At 38.3% G+C, this 19,569-nt stretch overlaps 2 protein-coding genes across 4 annotated transcripts; both read left to right on the top strand.

Annotated features, from left to right (window-relative positions):
• The first annotated feature begins 3,004 nt into the window (after positions 1-3,004).
• LOC147308003 (CD48 antigen-like) lies at positions 3,005-11,492 on the top strand. 2 transcript variants are annotated; one of them, XM_086271513.1, is made up of 4 exons: positions 3,005-3,191; positions 8,145-8,441; positions 8,529-8,810; positions 10,432-11,492. In XM_086271513.1, exons 1-4 carry the CDS (start codon positions 3,143-3,145, stop codon positions 10,560-10,562), a joined length of 759 nt encoding a protein of 252 aa, XP_086127639.1. In that variant the 5' UTR covers positions 3,005-3,142; the 3' UTR covers positions 10,563-11,492. The 2 variants fall into 2 exon arrangements, with proteins under 2 accessions (XP_086127639.1, XP_086127640.1); XM_086271514.1 differs by having other exon boundaries at positions 8,529-8,795; positions 10,432-11,491.
• Positions 11,493-15,192: 3,700 nt separating this feature from the next.
• Positions 15,193-17,689, top strand: LOC147308004 (uncharacterized). Of its 2 annotated transcripts, none has more exons than XM_086272231.1 (4): positions 15,193-15,308; positions 16,508-16,807; positions 16,886-17,170; positions 17,571-17,689. In XM_086272231.1, the coding sequence occupies exons 1-4, from the start codon at positions 15,260-15,262 to the stop codon at positions 17,687-17,689; spliced, it is 753 nt and encodes a 250-aa protein (XP_086128357.1). In that variant the 5' UTR covers positions 15,193-15,259. The 2 variants fall into 2 exon arrangements, with proteins under 2 accessions (XP_086128357.1, XP_086128358.1); XM_086272232.1 differs by having other exon boundaries at positions 17,577-17,689.
• Positions 17,690-19,569: the final 1,880 nt, after the last annotated feature.

The following is a 19,569-nucleotide window of genomic DNA, read 5'->3' on the forward strand; positions in this document are numbered from 1 at the left end:
ACACCTTGGCTCAGGTGATTAGAGGATCATCAGGGGGTCCTTTTGTCCCTCTGTGGGGGATCACTCCCACTAGGTTTATATCTGGGACTCTCCACCATTTGACCTTAGAACTGAAGAAGCTTCTCGGATGAGAGGTGAAACGTCTTCAAGCAACTTAAAGAAGTCCAGACGCTTTTCTTTGCAAGCTCCTTTGACCAAAAGTTGTCAACATCACCACCTTGGAAATGTCACCCAAGGAAATGAGTAAAAGCATCAGTAAGGTGCACTAAGATGAGGTGTGATTCCACAATTCAAAGGTTTAAGCTTATTTTTAGGAAAGGGGAAAAAAACATTTTGAAAACTACACATCCAGCCACAAAGGAAGAGTTTAGAAGGTTAACCACTCCTCAAACAGGTACACACACACACACACACACACACACACACACACACACTAAAATTATTAAGGCCCCATTTAAGCCTGGATAGTGTCCAAATAAAAGCTGCATGCAGCTGAACCAAATAATATCACTGAACCAAACACAAAAACTGAAGCAACACAAAAAAAATCCCACTAAAAATTGGGGGTTGGATACAGGTGCCGATCATGTCTATACTGGGTCCATCAGTCCATGACCATTTCTGGACATCTATATGACGTCCAAACTAGGTCCACAATTTGAATATCCAGCCATGACAACATTTGGACTGGGTAATTTTTTATGGACGGCAATGGGGGCGTCTATGACAGCTGCAGGAAATTTACATGATTAGTGAGTATAATATTTTTTTTTACAAATACCAACATTGTTTATGAATATCAATGTTGTTATCAGCATAATACATATGAATACAGATTATTTTAAAAACAATTCCTTTTTAGCCTGTTGAGTTATTCTCAAAATGATTCTGTCAAGGCTCGGCTGTGTGGCAGGCAGGAGGAGGACCCAAAATGCAAAACTCACACACACGGGGATGAACTCAAAAAGCAGCTTTATTGCTGACCAAAGATAATAGGAGATACAAAACTAAACTGGGAAAAACTAACATAAAGCTCACCAGGAAACACGGGGGAATCACACACAGCATGAGGGACGACGTCACGCTGAACAGAGGGAGACGCAGACAGAAATACACAGAGGGTTAACGAGGAAAGTGGGAACACACGGGGAACACAGGTGACACTGATAATCATAACGAGACAGGGCGGGGTGAACTGAACATGACATGTACGGGCGTGAGAGTCACAAGGTAAACAGGAAGTGCACAGAGGTTCAGACAGGAGGAGAGAGAGCACGGGGAAAACACAGACATAACGGGCTGGGGAAACATGAAACAACCACAAAGGGAGACGAGGGCTCATAAATACATAGAGGGCACACAGGGGGAAGAGAGAGCACGGGGAGAACTTAGACATAATGGGCAGGGGAAGCATGGAATAAAACATAAGGAGAGACGAGGGCTCACAGATACACAGAGGGGCACACAGGGGGTAAAAGCCATGAAGGGAAAACACTTAGGGAACAACACAACAGGGCAACTCAGAAAACATGGCCTAAGCAAGGAACAAAATACAAACATACAAGGAAACTAAGAACACTGGGCCAACATGGCCCAGGACCATGACAGATTCTCAGTATTTTTTTTCTAATTTTACATTTTCCTGTTTTTCTTTCACTGGTTTATTCATTTCAATGAATCAATTTATTTGTTTGTAAACAGCTTAAACCTGTCATTTGTTAAATTTTGTTAAAATAATAAAGACACTGAAACCCAGCATTTCTGCCCCAGCCTGCAGCTGCTCACTTTTGTTTTAGCTCAAGAGTCCGCACCATCTTGGAAATGCCTGCTGATCACTCTGCATTCCTTCACACATAGTTTTTACTACCTAGTCTCATTTAAGAAGGTGCCATGCTGTTCATGATCATTTTCCAGTAACTTCATTTGACTGTCTCAGCCGTGCATGATAAATGGAGATGCACACAAAACTGTAAATAAAGCTCCAGAAAAAATTAACTCAAGGCCTGTAGAAAACATGTTTTCAAACCTCTGGAAACTGGGATTACACAACCTATAGAAGCAGTATAAACACTAGTAGTAGATTGCGTTGTTAAGTAGTACTAATTTCACAACGCAACACAAACAGGAGACGCCACAAGAAAGAGGCTTCTATGTACACAAACAAGTTGGATTAGGCAGACAGATATCCACAGTTCCTATGCAATGGGCAGAACATATATACCACATTAGGGGGCCTGTACATGTCCAGCCTAACAGGCAGCGAGCAGCAAAAGATGTCAGGAAATGCGACCATCAGTGAACATAGAAAGGCAGGTGACCGAGCCTCCTTATATACAGCAACAGTACATTGAAGTAAACCTGTTATCATATTGTAGAGTCTTTTTAAAGATATATTTATGTTATCTGCATATTGAACAGTCATTAAGATATTTAGAAGGTTACTCCATCAAACAAGGAAACATGTCAAAGTTGATCTTCATGGTATTTCCTGTTATCAGTGTCGACCTCATAGTGAGGTCGACCTCATACCAAGCAAAGAAAAACAGTTTGTTGTCAAACAATTTTTCAAGTAACTCACAATTTATGTAGAAAAAGATCAAGTTAAAATGGGCTGGTTTTTTTTCTTGTGTGTTGATTTGTTTTGACCACTTGCAGCACATTTGCTTTCTGTAACCTGAAAGCAGTTTGAATGTGTAACCACATCTGTTTTGACAACTGCCCACAAATGCTTTCAGCAAATGTTTCTGTAGCAAGACTGTGCAGCTGTGAAACTGTGGTCAGCTCAGAGCTAAACTATAACGCCTTCATTTTCCAACTTTATGTAGCATTTATGTAACACAACCACCAGAAAATGGGACATAGACATATGAGAATTATTGTGGCTAACACTGGAAATTTAGCGAGCTACATATGTAAGTTCAAGTGCTTAAATCCAAAAGTAACCAAATTTAATAAAATACATTAACATTTTTAACATGACAGATTTTAAGTTGTGAAACATTGCTTTGAAAGGAAATTGGACTTGAAAAGTTTATGTGTTTACTTTTACACTGCTGTGAAAAGGGGCTGCCCGTGTAGGTCTGTCATAGGTATAAACCACTTCCCTGGTGTTGCATGTGTTTAGAAGGCTCAAGAGTCTGCAATGATTTTCTTTGTGATACTTGCACTGCTGTCCTGCACCGAGACAAGAGGTAAGAGAATAATAGCCAGTTAAGTGTAATTGAAAATACCAAGGTCAACTGCTTTATTTTCATCAAACAGATCAGAACAGGCCAAAGGTACAAAACGCTAGTTTTTGATATTACTTTTTATTCTTTATTCTTTAAATAGACACAATCTTAATATATGTGTTATTTTGTTAGAACAAAATGCAGCGCGTCTACTTGCATGAATTTCCACTGATGTTTGTGTTAGTTGTAAAGCAGGAAAACTAATGAAAATACTGCCCATCCTGTTTGATTACATATTAAAGTAGCACTTTAAAATAATGTCACATTAGTAACCATTAGTAAGGTGTTAGCAATTAGGTAATCATATATCATTACTAAGCCATTTATAAATACAGATATTATTATGACTGTGATTATAACTATGGTTATGATTGTTACTGGCAGTGATGTAGTAGCAGTCATAGCTGAGTATACATTGTCTGTATTTCTGTATCTATATTTGTATGGAATAATGATATACAATATAAAGGATGAATTAAGCACTTACTAATAACTTACTAGTACCTCACTAATGCTTAATGCAGTGGCATTATTATAAAGTGTTACAAAACACGTATAATAAACTAAAGTTTGCAGACGTTGGCAGCTATCAGCTATTTTGAAACAAAAAAAAAGACACTTTTTATCCATAACAGCAAATGAACTATACAACAGAAATGCACATGCTATTTATGGTCTCCTCACAACAATGATAAGAAAAATAAACTGAGCCAATATGCCATGTTTGTTAATACAGGGGTAGGGGAGACCGGGGATAGTTGTAACATTTTTGACATTTTTGTCTGTAATTTGGAGCTCGTTTAAGGTAGTGGATTCAAAATGTAATCCAAAGTATTTACATGTCTCGGCTATTAAATAGTGCAGCTATTTTCTTTGCAGCACAATTACCCATTGCATGGTATGGCCTCAAACACAAAGAGTGAAATGTTACAATTAACCCCATAGTCTGGGTTAGTTGTAACATATCCTGGGGTGAAATGTAACACAATGAAATAAGGGTACTAACAAAATATTAACATGTAATCTTTGTTTATTCAACACATGAATGCACTTAGAGCCATTTATGTAGCTGTGTGTGTGTGTGACAGAATGCAGAAATCTAGCTTTTGAACATATTCCAACCCCCCAAAAAAGACAAATTATGGAATTTTCTGCAACTGAATATTTCATTAATTTTGGTTGGTCTTCCTTGAGTTTGGCCTCATTGGCTCAGTGGGCATTATAACCTACAGCTCTTGCACCAATAACATGAACATAAAATGAACATAACAATGAAGCTGAAAAAATGTAGTTGTTCACCAGCATCGCAATTCCATTACTTTTTATCATGGCTTACCTTGGTGTGGTTTGCAAAGTGCTTCAGAAAGATCAGGAAATCTGTTTCTTGCACCCATCCTGATTTATTTCCACCAGTACTTCCTACTGGTCCATCTCTGACACAGTGGTCTGCATAATGTATGTGTGGGAACACAAACAGTGAAGTAATTGTGTTGCCAATGGCATTAACCGCATATACAAAAGCGACCAGTGAACCTCTCTCTGCTGATGTCGCTGCCCCAACTTGTTTAATATAAGTTAAAGTAATAGTGTGGCAAGTTGTAACATCTGCATTATTGTTACAACTAACTCAGACTGTTGCTGTTACAACTGACCCAGACTCCTATAGCCATGAACTAGCTAACATTACAGCCAACGGCTAAAACACTAGCATTAAAGACCTACACAGAATATATGCCCATAGGCATACAAATAACATAATTTAAGTTTGATGAGTTTAACTGCAAAGCAGATAATGCTATTAAACATTGAAATAAAGTAGAAAAACTTACTTTTTGGCATACAAATTACTTTTTTTCATGTTAAATTGTCTGTGTTTGACAAAATGTGCTGATTTTTCACATGTGATAGCAGAACTGAGTTGGGCATGCACAGGATGAGTCACATCATTTGAAACTTAGCCCTGATTGGAGAAATTGGAAGCGTTACAACTGACCCACGTTACAACTATCCCCGGTCTCCCCTACACATGTTAATGTGATCTCTGGTCTCTCAGAGACACAGGTCTCCGAGTGTCCAGCATTCAGACAGCTACCCGAGGACACTCTTCGTGTGAGAGAAAATCTGCTCACACAGATATGTAGAGCCAAGTACTGTCAATAAGGCCTCTGCAATGTTCTGAAGACAGTTAAACTTGTCAGGTATGTCCAGCAGGTGAACATGCAAGCTCCATGAACACGCACAGCTGTGGATTCCAGCTGCTTCGATGTTGCATTAACTGGCATTAACTCAGCCAGTTAATGCGAGACAAATCTAGCTGCTCATTAAAGCTTTCTGGTTTGTTCAGAAAATAAAACATTGGTCCATACGCCTGAAAGTCCCAAAAACGCATTGTGTCTCGAGTCTACGGCTGTATCCATGTATTTCCGTGGTGCTGATGCTGTGCTGAGTGGAAAGCTCCTGAAGCTTTTGAAGTGTCGAAATGTGGAAAGCTAACAACATCACTCTCACCGGTAGGATAAGTTATTTTTAGCCAATTACAAGTTGAATCTGATAGTTGGGGTTGTTAGTTAAAATACCGTCATTAAGAAGCGGCACAACCAATGTGTCTATGCGAGCTACTTTGCAATGTGCACCGCTGGCGCAGCCATTTATTTTTTAATGCACCTTCTCAGATTAATTCACTGCGTGTGGTGCCCAGGGCTGGACTGGGACAAAAAAATCGGCCCGGGCATTTTGACTAGAGACCGGCCCACCAGGTATTATATATGGCTTTTCCTATAGGAAAAAGCCATATAACTGACTGTAAAAAGTCAGCACAACAAAAATAAACTCCACCTAAACTTGGTTTATATCTGACCCAGATAGACTGCAGGTAATAACTTCTTACCTGAAGTTCAGTTCACCTGACACTCGGACCGGCGGCTGCCTCGGGTCTCTCCTCCTGCCTCCCCTTTCCCTCATCCACCTGCCAGCCTCCACCACTTGCTAATGTTACTGAATCTGTGGAAGCTCCGCCATAGCCAATCCACCACCTTTCATTGTTTATACCGTTACAAAAAAAAAAAAAGAATAAAAAAAAAGCATATGCCCGGTATGCCTGATGGCCAGTCCATCTATGGTCGTGCCATCAGTTAACCCTGAGCCCAGGGTTGCCGACCCCTGTTCTAGATATTTTAATAACAGAAGTACTTGGAGAAGAATTGTTCCAACATGTCTCCAAGCACAGTGTGGAAAATATGTTAAAGAAATCTTAAATAACAGTACAGGTCAGCTGAGAGTGAACTCTTTTTCTGACAGCTGAGGCTGTGACCCGCAGTATGGTGAACTTGAAGCAGTACTATTGGATCTTAGTTTAGCATTTGGCAATATTTTTATGTAAGCATGGGCACGTTTTTTTTTTATTTGTTTGTTTATCAAAGACAAAGCAAATGGAAGATCGTGAAGGACCTCAGCCATCCCAACAACAGACTGTTCTCTCTGTTGAGGTCAGGAAAGCGATTCCGCTCCCTGAAGACCAACACAGAGAGACTGAGGAGGAGCTTCTTCCCGCAGGCGATACGGTCTCTCAATCACACCACCACACAGTACTGACCCACACATATAGTTCTTACACACACACTGGACTTTCTGGACTTTGGTTTTGCACAACACTGGTCACTATATTCTTCATTTCCGGTTAATACTTGTACAGCTGCTGTTATTGTGTATATATTTATTTATATTTAGATTTCTTCATACATTCTTATATAGTTCTATATTGTGTATTGTGTATTTTGTTGTACAGTTATTTTATTTTCAACTTTAATTTATATATTTTATCTTATTCTTCCCAGTTAAATTTACCCTTCATTCTAATTTGTGTTGTACAGTTATTTCATTTTTAACCTTAATTTATATTTTATTCCTTCCTAGTTAAATTTACCCTTTTTAATTTTTCATATTTATTTCCTATCTTATTCATAGCCTTTTCCTTTTTTTGTTTTCTTTAGGTCACGAGCAGTTGTCCAAGCATTTCACTACATATCGTACTGTGTATGACTGTGTACGTGACAAATAAAATTTGAATTTGATTTGAATTTGAATTTGGTATTAACTAAGTGATATTCCACCAAAGATGTCCAAAATGCTTTTAATTGGTTAGATGTTTCTGTCAAATTATAATTGATTCAATTCTGTAAATTTCTAGTTTGTTATAAAAACTGTTTGAATTAATAATTAACTTACTGTCTGTGAAGGTTCTTAGTCATCCAGGTCATGATAGTATAAGGAGCTCGGAAAGAAAAGTGTCCTGACTTCTTTAAGTTGCTTGAAGATGTTTCACGTCTCATCCGAGAAGTTTCTTAAGTTCACACGAGCCAAGGTGTGAAAACGGATGTAGGTCACAATCAGGCAAGGTTTCGGGTAAGCTCATTGTAAAACCTAGCCTCACCTATCATGCGATTTCCTGAGCTGAAATGACCCATGTACACTGTACAGCATACACTACATTGTTAAGTTTGTCTGAGGAATGCCCAGACCTCTCCACCATTTGACCCTAGAACTCAAGAAGATGAACTGATGTCCAGACACTTTTCTTTCCAAGCTCCTTAGACAATTAGCTTACTGCTAAAAAAAATAATTGCTGATCAATTCCCAACAAGCTGATTCTGTTTTTCTGCGTTTTGAGTGAAAGATGTTCAGAATTGACTTTCTGGGATGTTTTTAAAGGGTGATTGATTGATTGATTGATTGATTGATTGATTGATTGATTGATTGATTGATTGATTGATTGATTGATTGATTGATTGATTTATCAAGACATTTTTTTTTCAATCAACTTGTGATCATAACAAAAACACATGCAACCAACAGAAACAATAAACATGGATGTACTTGATTATGATATTATTATAATTATTATTTGTCTTTATTTAGGGCCTGAACATGTGTTCGTGGAGCATGGAAAAGACTTACTTCTGGATATAAAAGGCTCTGTTGCACTCACCGAAGGGGCAGATTTTTTCTGGAGATTTAATATCATTCACATAGTAGCTAAAAGTAATTATCTTAATTCAGTAGTGTTTGGCACATATAAAGGCAGGGCTAAGATTTTTGTACAAAATAATTCTTTGCTGTTGAAGAATGTGCAACACAGTGACAGCGGAGATTATATTGCAATAGTAAGTGGGGAACAAAACCAGAGGGTAGCTGAATACAAGGTCATAGTCCAAGGTAGGTTTCTATTTTTATTATAACTGTTAAATACTCATGCAGCATAGACCAGCTGTAACTCTCTTTGTGCCTGTTGTTGCTCCTCAGATCCAGTTTCTCCAGTTAACCTGACAGTGGACTCTGTGGACAGCAGTTCAAACTCCTGTAACCTCACTGTGACCTGCAGCACAGTGGATTCTCACATCAGCAGCAGGTTTAGATGTGACACCCAAAACTGCTCTCATGTAGAAAATAGAAAAAAAGCCAAGCCCTGTTCTTCCACTCTCATTATTTATTTGCAGCAAGACTTCATCATCTGTAATCACAGCAACCAAGTGAGCTGGAAACACAAGACAGAAAAGATAACATCTTACTGCAAGACACTTTCAGGTAAGAATAAAAGACAATCTCACAAAGGGTAGCTGAATACAAGGTCATAGTCCAAGGTGCATGTTGAGTATTATATAAGCACAGAACCACAACAAGCAGTGCAAAATTAATCATATGAAATCATTTGTCTGCTTCTATTTATCTGAAATAGAATTTAATAGCAAACTGATGTTAAAGACCTGGGTAGATAATGTTGATAATTAATTACTGTTCATTCATAAATTTCTTCCCATTAGTAGTGCTGCTTTTTCAAATGGAATATACCCATTCATTTTTGGGAGAAGTATTTGCATAATATTTTTATCATGCATTGTATTTGATGTAGTGTTTTGTTTTATGTTCTCCACCACAGATATACCACCAAATTTGTCAGTAGCTTCCTAGTGATAAAAAAAAAGAAAGAAACTGAGAGACTAAACCCACATTAGCAGCACTTTTGAATGTGACACTGACTCTCAGACCTGCTGAGAATCAGCCAAGAAAGTCACAGCCTTTGGTGCTTGATTTCAATTTATAGGTTGGAATTAAACTTAAAGAGTGGGAGCAATTCTTTTTTTAAAATAAAAATTTAGTGTTTCCAATTAAATATGTTCACAAACTTAGAAAAATACAAATAAGTACATGTGGAACATTGGCTCATAAAAATAATAACATAAATCTTGAACCTTTTTGTTAGGCTTACAAGTAGTTTGTTGTTATGTTTGACATGACAAAAAGCAGAAAGTGTTAGGTTTTGTATTGTTGATTGTCATTTATGCTTAGAAATATTTAACCATATATGCTTAGAAGTATATAATCATTTGTAGATTGAAAGAATGTCTCATCCTAGGAGGTCTGTAACAACTCTGTGTAGCATGAAGAGGGGAGTGCGTTCACTCCTCCACAGAGTGTCCTGGCATAGATCACATACCCCCTAGGAGAGGTTTTATCTTTTCTTATTGATATATGGTATAGCAAACACACGTATATCTGTTTGAGTGTAAGAGCCTTTTGTTTAGATGGACCCGTTAGACTCCTGGCACCAGCGGGTCACATCTTGACCTCACACACACACACACACACACACACACACACACACACACACACACACACACGCAGTATTCTTTGTTCACATGTATACCTATGTAAGATGTTATATGTTAATGACCCTATGCATATTCATGTAACCACAATAAAAGGAGTGCTGTGGGGAACCTGGCTGAGAGTCTGACGGAGGTCAAGTGGTGGAACGACACTTGACTCCAGGCAGGTCTCCCTCATGCATGAGTAACATGAAGAACTTTGCCTACCCGTGTCTTGCTTTGCTGTGTAATTATATTGTCTTCAACGTTCCAGCGGATAGGTTCAAGCTACAAACCTATCAGAAAGAGTGAAAAATAATTGATTAAATATTGAAAACTTAAAACGTGGTATTGCATAAGGTCTTTCTTTGGAGCCTTTTATGCATGTACTTGCATGTATTTTGAATTAGAGTTCACTAAGTTACAAAGTAAAAAAAAATTGCTATTAAATCTATTTAAATTCAAATTTAGACCTTAGTAGTTTTCTTTTGACCATCTTGTGCTTAATGTCACATTCTGGATCTGAGTTTGTGGTGAAGTCATGGTTTTCTGTGTTGCAGGTTCAGAGACTCCCTCTGATGGCATCTCCATCTGTCTGCTGAAGGCAGTCCTGCTCTCCGTCAGTCTGATCATCATGGTGTTGGCTGTAATCAGTGTCTACCTCATAGCAAAGCATAAGAAGAAAAGATAAAAATGGACCAGACTACAAACGTACATAAATACTTCACAAGAAAATTTCACAGGGCATGTATTAATAATTTTTTAAAAATCTTTTCACTTTGGAAAAATAATGCTTTACTCAATGTTGATTTTTTTTTTTTGAGGATTTGTTCTTTAAAAAAAACATCAGCAAAAACTGTATTTATGGGTCCGATTTCGCCTAACTGTGTGTGTTTCCAGAACACGACCAGAAGAGGGCAGTGGGTTACTGTTGTGTAACGTGGAGTAAGGAGAGATTCATGTCCTCTTGGCTGCACCGTGCCATCACAGCTGATACCCAGCCTTCAGTTCAGTTCAATTTTATTTATATAGCGCCAAGCCCACCAAAACAACTCCCTGATAACGACTGTGTGATGACTATTCTTCCCGCCCCATGAAGGACACCTGGATTGGCTGGAGGACTGTTTACTTAGCCTGATAGGCCGAAGGACACTGTCTCAGCTAAACTATGGACACGCACACACACACACTTACACTGATAAGCACTCACTCATCCCCCTCCCTTTCCAACGCCTTCGATGCTTGTGCCCTACCGGGGATGATAGCAGTCAACTGGACCAGCACAGATGCTGCAGGACCGGATGCGCTGTCTACGCCGGCTCTCTCTTACCCTTTACCCGCCCCTGTTGCTTGTCTCGTGTTTCTATGGTGTATTGATAGTCATGTGCTTTTGTGCTGAGGTGTTTTTTCTTTTATCAAACTGTTCTCCCACTAGGAGCTCAGTCTGAGTGGAGTTTTTTTTTTCTCCTCCTCTTACCTCATGTAGTGTATTTTCGTTGTTTTTTTCCTATCAGCCTACCTTCTGACATGCCTGCCCAATGTGATGTTTGTGTAAAGTTGGTCAGAAGGTTCCTTTGTGAGTGCGCATGCGGCATTAGCGTGCTGCCTGCTGTAACCCCTAATTTCCCTCGGGATGAATAAAGTATTCTGATTCTGATTCTGAAATCACAACAGCAGTCGCCTCAAGGCGCTTCATATTGTAAGGTACACCCAACAATAATACATACAGAAAACCCCCCAACAATTATGACCCCCTACGAGCAAGCACTTTGGCAACAGAGGGAAGGAAAAACTCCCTTTTAACTGGATGAAACCTCCAGCAGAACCAGGCTCAGGGAGGGGCAGCCATCTGCCACGACCGTTTGGGGTGAGAGAAGGAAGACAGGATGCTGTGGAAGAGAGCCATATGAGGCTTATGTGTTGAAATGGTCACAATGCTAGAAAGACCTTTTCCCATTCTGATAGTAAGTAGATCATCTATAAGGTTTAAGATCAAAGACTGAAGTTTGATCTAAATGTTAACAGAGAGATGCAGTCTGAGTAGTGAAAATGCAAATTCTAATGTTTGTGTGTGTAAACGCGAATCCATCATCGACCTGTTTATTCATGTCGGAGTTTAAGAGGATAAGAACTATGTCACCAACCCATCATTATACTTTTGAACAAGAAAAATAGAGTTAAATGTTGTAAAGGTTAAACACAGAATTATTATTCATATGTGATTTTGCTGATAGTTAATTATGTGCAATACTGGTCAGAACATAATCTGTAAATTTAAAGATGTTTGAGGCTAAAATGATGAATAAGGAAAAGTAAGAAAAGAGAATAATGATTTTAGAGACAGGCCTAACTCAGGCCTAGCTGTAGAAACAGCCTTGAGAGATATGAGTGTGAGTGTGTGAATGAGAGCATGCTAAGAACACTGAATGTCTGACTTTTAAAGTGTATGATTTAGTGAAAAGGGGGATTGCATTGAATATATTGTATTTAATGAATATGAATGACAAACGCAAAAGTTTTAAAGAAACAAGTATCTGTATTAAAAGGAATTATGTGAAGTGAATGTGCTAATGAAATCTCAACTGAATGAAGTCGAGAAATGAAATGGCCTTCGCCTTAGTTAAAGTGGGTGAAAGGTCATAAATGGAAAGAATATTGAGGTCTGGCTGAAGATCAGTGAAACTTGTGTAAACATCTGATTGGTTGGCTAGATATTAGAGAGAGATAGGTGGGGCGACTGGGCACTTGATAAAGCATAAATTGCCTGGAGGTCTACTGGGTCAGTCTGCAGCAGTTCAACCCTTTGAACTGCTCATCTCGCAGTTCAAAGGGATTCCAGAAGTTCACCGCTGAAAATTCTAGCAGAGGTCCCAGGGGGAGATTGGGCAGTGGACTGAAATTGCAGACTTGGATTTGGCTCTATTTCTGCTCATCATCATCATCATCATTCACATGTTGAATTATAATTCTGAGAAGGTTTGGACTTCCATTATTTACCAGGTGGATCGCAGAGTCTCAAGACCAGGGTTTGCCCTGTGAATTATAATTTTGAGAAATCCTGCTTTCCTAAACATTTCCATTAACACAGAGCACTGAGGTGGAACACATCTATGGTGCTGGAACTGTCTCACCACCAACCTCTCTCACCCCAAAGATAAGAAAAAATCAACATTAGCTTAGAGTGGGTTAATTAAATGAGTAGAATTGATGTGATTTGATTATACTTCTCTTATTTATTTTGGCTTTTGCTTAGCTCCTGCCAAGCTGCTGTAATAAAATCTGCAATTCAAGTCTAAAATGTGGATATTCTGTTTTTAACCCCTTGTGAAACAATAAAGGCGTATATATGAGTATTAATCAATATTAGTCCAAATAGCATTCAGGACCTTTAGAGGCAAGTGCTGCAGAACAAATAAACGTTAATGGGTAAAGCAACCTTTATGTTTATGTTTTTCTTATCAAGTTGAAATCAGGGTAATTTATGCCTGAGGGACAGCTTCCTAAGTAAATAAGTGAGACCCCCCACATCTAGCTCATCTAAGGGAACACCTTGGTATTCCCAGGGCTACTAGACAGAGGGAATCTCTCTACTGCAACTAATGATTATTTTCATTTTCAACTAATCTGCCTGATTTTTCTTTAATTAGTCAATGATTATTTTAATAATTATTATCTCTGCTTCCTGTGGGCAAACCTCCTGTTCTAGGCTAAAGTACCTCACCTGCTCAAGTCTTCCCACCTGTGAATCACCCTGTTGTCTCATCCCACAGCAAGTTAAAATTATGACCCAGGAAACATGAATTTGAAAATAATCAAATGTAATTTTAACATTACCATCAGGCTAAAAAATGAAATTAATCAAAATATTAGGTAATATAAATTAAAATGCTAGTAGTATTTAAACAAAAAAAAAAAAAAGTGAAAATAGGAAACTAAAAATGTGTGTGAATGTGTGTGTGAATGGGTGGATGACTGGATATGTAAAGCGCTTTGGGGTCCTTAGGGACTAGTAAAGCGCTATATAAATACAGACCATTTACCATTTAAAAATGGCTAAAATAAATAAAAATAAAGTGCTTAATGCCAATTAAACTGACGTCACAGCTCAAGGGTGTCGGTGCATTTTAGTTCTCGTGCACTGGAGTAATGCTCCGCTTTGCACAGTCTGCTTTTAATTTTGTGCGTTTTCTGTGAAATGCTTTTACATATTTTAAATTCCCCGCCTCCATTTTTTTCCCTCCTGTTTTGCCGTTTGACTACGTTCTTCCTCGAGTGCAGTTTTGGCAGACGTTATTAGGCGGTACTGCTGCCCCCATAGCTTCCTGTAATGTATTGCAGTTAGAAAAGCGCATTTATTACGTGGTTTTACAATATGACGCATCTTTATAGTTGATGTCATTCATTATGGAGACGAATCTTTGCAGCCCTGCTCTCTTCCCCTGGGCCTGAGCATCCCCAGAACACCTGGCACAGGAGTTGCACACAGGGCTTTCTAGTCAGATGATTGAACTACTCAGTTGGCTCCCTAGGTGTGGAGGAGTAGGAGCTATACACTGAGTACCTCCCAAACTATCAAACCCCTCACCCAGTCTCTAAGGAAGAAGCCAACCACCTCTGCTTCCTCAGCGGGATCCTCCTAGTAATCCTTCCACCGCTCGATGTTGGCAGCACACCATCCACACTATGCACCACCAAAGTGCCACTTTCCCCTCTTTCCAGAATCACTTTGACGCTGATGAAAATCCTTTTTTTTCCATTTCCTCGCCAACTCAACTACAACATCAGGTGTTTAAAATAGTAATTCTGGGTAGTCTACAGGTCAATAGTACATCTGCTGCAAAATATTAAGTACTCAGTACAGTTTTTTCTTTAACCTATTCTCAGGTTTATACAGTTCATACACTAAATTCTTCGATAGTATAGGATACACTTTACTACTACACTTCTTTTTAAATGTTTTTTTAAGACAATCTGTTTGAATTCTTATTCAAAGTAAGACCAAGACATTAAAACTGACAACAGAAGATATCACTTCTGCATGAACATTTCCTGCTGTTTTGTGTGTTAGTAAGACGAGACTCAGCTTTTCCTGTGAAAAACATGCCCTTTTAGATGCATATTGAAGTACTAGTACTTTTTGTGCACTTACATTTAAAACTGTTTCCTTAACAATTATTTCAGTTCTTTCCAACAATTATTAACTGGTGCCAAAGGGCTCTGAGAGGAAATTATAGAGGAGATGTTTTTGTGTTTGTTTTTGCGCTGACAGTCTGTGACAAGGAAACAAAGTTGTGAAAAGAGGTGGGCTTTGTTGGTTCCATCATTGCTGTAAACAGAAGTAACACACTGATGGCTTTGATGGTGTTGCATTAAGCTTAAGACTATACAATGTTTTTCTTGGTGGTACTGGCGCTGCTGTTCTGCACTGAGGCACAAGGTATGAAAAGATATCTGCCTGATCATTTACACACAAAGCAATGAGACATGTTTTGTTGCTGGTGTGTTATTTCCTGTTACGTTTTGTTTTATTGTGATCAGCAAACTGAACACCAGGAACAACAGTGGCAAACAGGAAAAGAGCAAACCTTTTATTTTATAGTAGTTGTTATTTTTTGATTAGTAATGAATATGTGTCATCTGTAATCGTGTACCATTCTATTAGAGCAGTATGGAAGAGGAGGTTAGTAGCACGAGTGGCTTTGTTTAATATTAAAGTCTTAAAGTACATCGTGATTGCATTCGATGTGCTTCTTTCGGAGTCTGAAGACGATTTGTCAAAGTAGTTAATGGAAGTAAAGGTTCTTACCTGTTACTGCCAACAATAATGCCAAAGTAGTGTGCTATGAAGCAAGATTAATAGGTCAGTGAGGTGACCCAGAATTTTCAGTTTGAAAAGGTGGTTGTATTTGTTCCTGGATATGTTCACTATGGTCACCTGCTCTCGAGCTCCTTATGTTCCAAGTTTTAGTTTGAAATCCTGGTGAAATGCCGTGTTTTCACTCATTCTAAAAATGTAATTTTCTGTATTCTCCTGGTGTGACGCAATATAGATTACAGATTCTCTACTGGAGTATGTTTTATTCATGAAACCTCGAGAAACGTATCCTGTTAACGCCACAAAAACAAGCCCTACTATAGTTACCATAGCACAAACAAAAATAATTTATATTAATTTGGTCATAATGAAAATATACTGTATGCCTCTGTCATTTTACACTGTTGGAGCTGGAACCAATATAGCACAGATTATACAAAAGTGATTTAAACACCTCTCATTAGGCTATTGGACAGCTCAATGGATCAAAGTTTCAGAACTCATTGAAGATAAATGGTGTGGTAGAATATATAATATTACTAATAATAACTAATGAATTCTCAAGACTCTCAAATCACAAAGCAGCACTTTTAACAGACAATGTAGAAAAAGATCTTTATATTCCGACACATCTCATTAAAAAGTCATTTTTGTTCATGGTTTCATGAACAAAAAGGATTTTTGTGTATTCTCAATTCATTGTGCATGTATTATTTCAAACCTTTGTTTTCATTTTCATTATTGTATCTGATAAAAGTAAGGAATCACAGGTGAACATGACATGATTCTGACAACACATTTTTGTTTTTCTGTTCTTTTAGGCCTCCAAAACGTGTTTCTCCTTCATGGAAGTGATTTACACCTAGATGTAAAGAAATCTGTTGTACTTGACAAAAAGACTGACTTTTTCTGGAAGTATAATATTACTAATTATGTTGGCAAAATTAGTTATAATAAAGAAGCAATATTGTTTGACAGTTATGAAGGAAGAGCTGAGGTCTTTGGACGAAATTTCTCTTTGGTATTAAAGAATGTAAAACACAGCGACTGTGGAGATTATGCTGCAGTTGTGGTTGGAGGACAAGAGCAAAGTATAGCTGAATACAAGGTCATAGTCCAAGGTACGTTTCTCTTGCCAGTACAATTTTTAAATGTTAATACATCAGAAACATCCATTCACAGTTTTTTTTATTCCCCAGATCCAGTATCTCGTGCTGAGCTGACAGTGGACCATCTTTCCAGCAGTTCAGACTCCTGTAACCTCACTGTGACCTGCAGCACAGTGGAGTTTAACATCAGCAGCATTTTTAGATGTGATGCCCAAAACTGCCTGCAAGTGGAAGAAAAGAGCTTAAACGTCTCAAAATATTTTTATTCTCTTATTGTTTACTTGCAGCAAGATACCATCTTTTGTAATCATAGCAACAAAGTGAGCTGGAAAGCGAACAAGAAGGTGATCAAGCCGTACTGTGAAAGAAAATCAGGTAAGACCATCAGTAAATTGTCCCCACCCGCAGATATGTCACCAAATGTGTTGGACTAACAACTTACTTTTGATGAACAAAAAGATATTTCTTCTGGTGAGATTATTATCAAGTCAAAACAAAAATGTAACATCTCACAATAATTGTTATTGGTCTGAGTAACTTATCTGTTTTCAAATCTGCTATTGCACAAGCTCAGTCACTGAAACTTTGCTATACATTTCCTTTATTTGGAAATAAAAAGTTTGGTCAGTTACAAAGTTCACAAACTGCTATTCACATTTTTTAGAGAAATTAGTGGTTTAGAACTTGGGCTCTGTTGTTGTTCAACGTTTGGATTAGCTGTTTGGATATGCTGTTTTCATTTTGTGAGAAATCTGTCTGTTTTCCTGTGTTGCAGGTTCAGATGGGATCTCCGTCTGTGTGGTGAAGACAGTCGTGTTCTCTGTCGGTCTGATTATCATGGTGATTGCTGTCATCAGTGTGCATCTCATGGAGAAGAAAAAGAAGCAAAAATAAACCTTTCTAATGTATATAAAGCTCAGTCTTATGTAGAAAACTTCTGTGCTTGTTTGTTTTTTCACTTGTAGCAGCTTTGGTTAAAAAATAAATCCCTGTTTCTTTATCTTATACAATGGAAACACAAAATTGTGCATAAGAAATGCAACAATGCACTCAAGCCAACATCATACGGTACATCTAAAGACAAGAAAACAGTCATGATTATTTATTAGTTAAACCCATCATGAAAATGTTTGAGGATTTGCTCCTGAGGCAAATGTGTTTCTCAAACCTCACCAGAAGAGGGCAGTGTGTTACTTTTGAGCTGGTCTGCCCACCTGTCCAACACGATTACCAAGTGATTGAATTCCTCTGTGCAATTTCACAATGCAAGAAATGAAGGCCATCACCTCCCCGTGCAAAGACCAAAACATTAACATATTACCAGCTGACGAAGGGAGGTGCACTGTTGTATTCAGCTCAGCTGATTATCTTCCCACGATTACTACACTCCTCAGTGACAATACCTATGAGACCCCACAAGCATTAACTTGCATAGGATAAAGCCATTGACTGCTCTAAGTATAACCATCTGTACCCAGGGGATGCTATAGCCTGTGTATACAGACTTATAAAGATCCAGAAAGAAGGAGTCCTACTCAGACTCATCATTAGCAGTATAAACTCAGCCAACTACAACATTTCCTAGCACCGCGCCACTATCGGAGCTAGAATGTTTTCCCTCCAATCAGATTTGCTGTTAGAACTCTGCCTTTACACCACTTATTTTAAATACAACAAGGGTTTTCACTGACAAAAGTGCCACTCATTGTAAGTAGCCTTGACACGGAGGAAGTGAAAGTAAATGTTTGGGCTCTTTCACAGTGACAGCACCTAGCCACGGGTACAGATGTGGAGGAAACCTGGGTTAAAACCAAAACCCAAGAAGTAGAAGCCTTCGCTGTTCACATCAACTCAGTGGATAGAAACATGAAATTCACCAGGGAAAATAGAAGGGACAACTGTTTGCCTTTTGATCAGTATGTTAAATGAGTAGTAAAAGAGACTGTTCTAATGTCTGAACTTTGTGTGTCTGTGTGTACATGATCAGGAAAGGACTGAGGCAGCAAACTGAACCACAACTTCTTTGGGGTATACTGTAGTTCTTAACAGCCACAAACTAAACCTTGCGTGAAATGTGATAAATGTGATATATGCATTTAATATTTACTTTCTGAACTATAGTAATAATCTTTTATTCATCTCCTTCAGTTGTAAGGAGTTAGCATGTAGATGTAACAACCAATGTTATAATATACTGCATATACTGTTTCATACAGCATGCAGGGTGTGTTGCATTTACGTTTTACAATCTGTCTTTAAAGGAAGTTCAGTCAAGCAGAGACTTCCTGTCTGCATAAAGTTGGGTTCAAATACACCTACACATCTCTCTGTTTGACGTTTCACTTTGTGCTTGCTGTTGTGCTTGTATGTAGAGTGCAGTACAAATACTTGTTACTCCCGTAACAGTCATTATTGCACATGATTCTGCTTGAAGTCACTACCATGATTTTACAACAATATATCTGTGATAATTTATTGGGTCAAGGTTGCCCTCTCTCACAACGAGTCGATAAATACCAGCCGCACTGCTAACTTTGTCAATTAATCAGAGAGTGCCAGAGGAGGGTTGCTGAGTAGAGTGCTTTTTGTTCTTGAGGAGGCGGAGGAAACAGACATAAAGAGAGTGAACGAAACTTAGTAGAAGGAATCAGCAACAGATACTGTGTTTGCAGAAAACAACGGTTCCATTTTTAGATCTGATTCTTGAAAATCAAAAAGCCAATCAGGTAAAAAGACTTGAAATGTTTATGAAAATATGAAGTTCTAACTTCACA

This window comes from Aulonocara sp. 'chitande type north' Nkhata Bay, linkage group LG18 (genome assembly GCF_057382095.1).
Source record: "Aulonocara sp. 'chitande type north' Nkhata Bay isolate Kocher_YH1m ecotype deep benthic linkage group LG18, A_spYH_male_GT1.1, whole genome shotgun sequence".
Classification (NCBI taxonomy): Eukaryota; Metazoa; Chordata; class Actinopteri; order Cichliformes; family Cichlidae; genus Aulonocara; species Aulonocara sp. 'chitande type north' Nkhata Bay.